The sequence below is a fragment of the Mandrillus leucophaeus genome, unplaced genomic scaffold (genome assembly GCF_000951045.1).
Source record: "Mandrillus leucophaeus isolate KB7577 unplaced genomic scaffold, Mleu.le_1.0 Scaffold198, whole genome shotgun sequence".
NCBI lineage: Eukaryota > Metazoa > Chordata > Mammalia > Primates > Cercopithecidae > Mandrillus > Mandrillus leucophaeus.
Window position 1 is genome coordinate 2,665,842 of NW_012102009.1, and position 4,933 is coordinate 2,670,774.

At 37.0% G+C, this 4,933-nt stretch overlaps 1 protein-coding gene across 1 annotated transcript in view; it reads right to left on the reverse strand.

Moving 5' to 3' along the window:
- Window positions 1–3,688: 3,688 nt before the first annotated feature.
- RAD54B (RAD54 homolog B (S. cerevisiae)) overlaps window positions 3,689–4,933 on the reverse strand; it is a 103,401-nt gene continuing 102,156 nt past the window's right edge. Inside the window, exon 15 of the mRNA XM_011978647.1 lies at window positions 3,689–4,118. Within this exon, the coding sequence (XP_011834037.1) occupies window positions 3,901–4,118 (218 nt within the window). The 3' untranslated portion in view covers window positions 3,689–3,900. The remainder of the gene's footprint in view (window positions 4,119–4,933) is intronic.

The window sequence follows — 4,933 nt, forward strand, 5'->3', positions numbered from 1 at the left end:
CATAATTGAGTATTTCACACCTCAAGACAACACAGGTATAACCCATTTTATTGTGGTTCCCAGGATTTTTTAAATTGAAGGTTTCTGACAACCCTGCATCAAGCAAATGAGTGACACTTTTCCCCAAAACATGCTCATTTCATGTCTTTGTCACATTTTAGTAATTCTTGCAATATTTCAAACTTTGACATTATTATTATATCTCTTAGGGTTATCTGTGATCAGTGATCTCTGATATTACTGTTGTAATTGTTTTGATGCACCATAACTTATGCCCATGTAAGATAGCAATCTTAATCAAGAAACGTTGTGTGTGTTCTGACTGCTCCACCAACTGTTGGTTACCCCATCTCTCTCCCTCTCCTTGGGACTCCCTATTCCCTGAGACAAAACGATATTGAAATTCAGCTAATTAATAATCCTGAAATGGCCACTAAGTGTGCAAGTGAAAGGAAAAGTCATATATTTTTCACCTTAAGTCAAAAGCTACACAGAATTAAGCTTAGTGAGGAAAGCATGTTGAAAGCCAAGAAAGGCTAGAAGCTAGGACTCTTGCATCAGTTAGCCCTAGGACTCTTGCATCAGTTAGCCAAGTTCTGAATGCAAAGAAAAAGCTCTTAAAGGAAATTACAAGTGAACACACAAATGATAAGTGAAGCAGATTTATTGCTGATATGGAGAAAGTGTTAATGGCCTGGAAAGAAGTTCAAACCAGCCACAATATTCCCAAAGCCTAATCCAGAGCAACGACCTAAATCTCTTCAGTTCCATGAAGGCTGAGAGAGGTGAGGAAGCTGCAGAAGAGTTTGAAGCTAGTGTAATATTTAAGGAAAGAAGCTGTCTCCACATCATGTAAGTGTAAGGTGAACAGCAAGTGCTGATGGATAAGCTGCGGCAAGTTATCCAGAATTTTCTAGCAAATTATTTTTAAATTAAGGAAAATACATCATTTTTCAGACATGATACTGTTGCATACTTAGTAGACTATAGTATAAACATAACTTTCATATGCACTGGAAAACCAAATACTTCTAACTAAGATAACTTTTAGCTAAGATCATTGATGAAGGTGGCTACACTAAACAACAGATTTTCAATGTAGAAGAAACAGCCTGCTATTGAAAGATGATGCCAGCTAGGACTTTCATAGCTGGAGAACATAAGTCAATGTCTAACATCAAAGCTTTAAAGGACAGGCTGACTGTGTTTGGGACTAAAGCAGCTAGTAGCTTTAAGTTGAAGCCACCTTCCAAAAATCCCAGGGCTCTTAAGAATTATGCTAAATCTACTCTCCCTCTACTCTAGAAATGAAACAACAAAGCCTGGGTGACAGCACATCTGTTTAAAGTCTGGGTTACTAAATATTTTAAGCCCACAGTTGCAACCTACTGCTCAGAATGAAATATTTCTTTTAAAATATTACTACTGATTGGCAAGGCACCTGGTAATCCAATGGCGCTGATGGAGATGTACAAGGAGATCAATGTTGTTTTCATGCCTGTGAACACACCATCCATTTTGCAGTACATGGGTTAAGCAGTAATTTCAACTTTCAAGTCATATTATGTAAGGATTGCATTGTGTAAAGCTAGCTATGACCATATAGACAGTGATTCCTCTGATGGATCTGAGCAAAATCAATGGAAAACCTTCTGGAAAAGAAACACCATTTGCAATTCATAGTAGGATATCAATATAACAACATTAACAGGAGTTTGGAAGAACTTAATTCCCATCCTCATAACTGACTTTAAGGAGTTCAAGATTGCAGTGGAGGAAGTAACTGAAGATGTGGTGGAATCAGCAAGAGAACTAGAATTAAAAGTGGAGTCTGAAGATTTGACTGAATTGCTATAATCTCATGACCAAACTTGAGCAGATGAGGAGTTACTTCTTATAAGGGAGAAAAGAAAGTAGTTTCTTCAGATGGAATCTACTCCTGGTGAAGGTGCTGTGAACATTGTTGAAACTACCACAAAGGATTTAGAATATTCATAAACTTAGTTGATAAAGCAGTGGCAGGTTTCAAGAGGACTGGCTCCAATTTTGAAAGAGTTTTTACTGTGGGAAAAATACTATCAAATAGCATCGCATGCTACAGAGAAAGCTTTTGTGAAAGGAAGAGTCAATTGATGTGGCAAACGTTGCTGTCTTGTTTTCAGAAATTGTCACAGCCGCCCCAACCCTCAGCAACCTTCACCAGGTTCCTGATCAGTCAGCAGTCATTGACATCAGTGTAAGACCCTCTACCAGCAAAAAGATATCAGGCCGGGCATGGTGGCTCATGCCTGTAATCCCAGCACTTTGGGAGGCCAAAGCAGGTGGATCACCTGAAGTCAGGAGTCCAAGACCAGCCTAACGAACACGGTGAAACCCTGTCTCCACTAAAAATACAAAAATTAGCTGGGCATGGTGGCGGATGTCTGTAATCCCATCTACTTGGGAGGCTGAGGCAGGAAGAATTGCTTGAACCCAGGAGGCAGAGGTTGCAGTGAGCCAAGATCGTGCCACTGCACTCCAGCCTGGGTGACAGAGCAAGACTCCGTCTCAAAAAACAAAAAAAAGACATCAACTCACTAAAGTCTCAGATGACCGTTAGCATTTTCTAGCAAATTATTTTTAAATTAAGGAAAATACATCATTATTCAGACATGATACTGTTGCATACTTAGTAGACTATAGTATAAACATAACTTTCATATGCACTGGAAAACCAAAAAAATGTGTTACTCGCTTTATTGTGATATTCATTTTATTGCAGTGGTCTGTAGCCAAACCTGCCATATCTCCAGGGTATGCCTGTATTTTCTGTCTAAAGGAAATTTTCCTAAATGGAAACAAAAGCTAATTACAGAAGCCCCAGTTGGAAATTAAATTAGTAACTCCTTTCTCTTTGCAAGCTTCAGTCTTCTAAAGCTTGTTTTGTACATTAAACCCCTTTTTTTTTCTTTTAAGATGGGGTCTCGCTCTGTCACCCGATGGATATTGGATCATATCCAATCATAGTTCACTGCAAACTCAAACTCCTAGGCTCAAGCAATCCTCCTGCCTCAGCCTCCCAAGTAGCTGGAACTACAGGCATGTGCCACCATACCTGGCTAAGTTTATTTTTTAGAGACAGAGCCTCACTATGTTGCTCAGGCTAGTCTCAAACTATTGGTCCCAAGCAATCCTCCTGCCTCTACCTACTAAGTAACTAGGATTACAAACTGGAGCCACTGTGCACAGCTAAAAAACACTCTTTTCAATGTCAAAAATTACTCCAGATAACCCTTAAATGATGGTATTTGAACGTTTATAAAGTGCATAAGCAATATTTGTTGGACATGGCTTTATAAACTGCCTAAGTCTGAGGTCCCAAACTAGGAACTAGTGCTCTAAAGTGTTCCCAAACCCTTCATCTCCCGCACTAACCTAATAACTTTTCTTACTCAAACTGCCCTGCAGCAACTATTACATCCAACATCTTTAGCATTTGCAATCCTAGCCTCTCATTCTCTTTCTCCTTTGAGCTACATTTTAAACTTACCAAGTTTTTCAGTTGTTTCAAACATCTGTCTAATATTTCTAATCAGATTAGTTTTCCCAAAGACAGAGACTAAGTATTTTTACCTTTTTATATTCCTCATAACAATTTCTCAGTAAATACTTAATGAAAGTATATTAATCGAGGAATTATTAACAATTATACAATGATAGAAGCACATCTTTAATTTTTCATTTAAACGTTTAATATTTACAAAAACTTAAACCACTCAATTTTGACTGTTGTATCAAAAGTGATATATTTTGCAACACATATTGTAATTTAAATAATTCTATTAATTTTCAAATAGTACATTTAATTACCATACTAATTTTCAAAAGAAGAGCAATGGAATGTCATGAAGTAATCTTTCATTATGTGCCAGTAGCTTGAGTGGTTATATTCTGAAAAATGAATGACACATTTTCTGTTATTCTTTCAAGAAAAGGATCTGTAAGATTTAAATGATCTCCAGAAAAATGTTTCCATTGCTTCAGCTGGGACATAGAAAGAGGTTTCAGGGAGTTAGATTTCTGGTGATGTGGACCAAGTTGACAATCTCTAGAGACAATGAATTTTTCCAACGAATCACCTGCAATAAGTAAAACAATGAGAAAATCCTTAGGCAAGCCAATATCCTACTAAATACAATACTTTTTTGTTTCATGATACTTCGTTTATGTGATTTATTACATTTGATCACCATGGTTCAAGTTAAGACAAATTCATTCATTCTTTTTACAAACATTTATAAATTATTTACTATGTACTGAGTTAAACAGTAAAGGTAAAATGATGAAGAAACACAGGCATGGTCTCTGACTTAAAGGACCTTACAGTCTAGTGGGAGAGATAATATATTAAATAAATAATCATCCAAAAAAATGTATTACAAGTTCAAAATCCCTTGCCTAAAACCTGTGGGGCCAGATATGTTTCCAAATTCAGAATATAATTCGAACAATCTGGGTCAGCATTCCTTAATGAAACTTATCGACATTCTGTAGCAAGTCACAGTCTTACAAAATGAGTTAAATAAAAACTATCGATAAACTCACATCAATTTAGGTAAGGTTTTGCCACAAATAATTTTGTCACAAATTTATGAAGAAAAAAAAATCTTTTGAGCTTTCTAGATTTCAGAATTGAAGATAACGGACTGTGGAGCTGCACAGAGGTAAGGGTATGAAGGAAAGATACAGGGAACTACCTTACATATGACAAGAGAAGTTGACTTGGTCTGGAAGGTAAGTGAAGGGCACCCTGAGGAAATATTCTATTAAGATCTGAAAGATGAGGAGGAAAGAACTAGATGGGGAAGAAAGATAAAGCATTCCACAACAAGCACATTAAAAAGCTATGAAAAGGAAGGGGCACTGGCATAGTCAAGCAATTGATAGGAGCCTA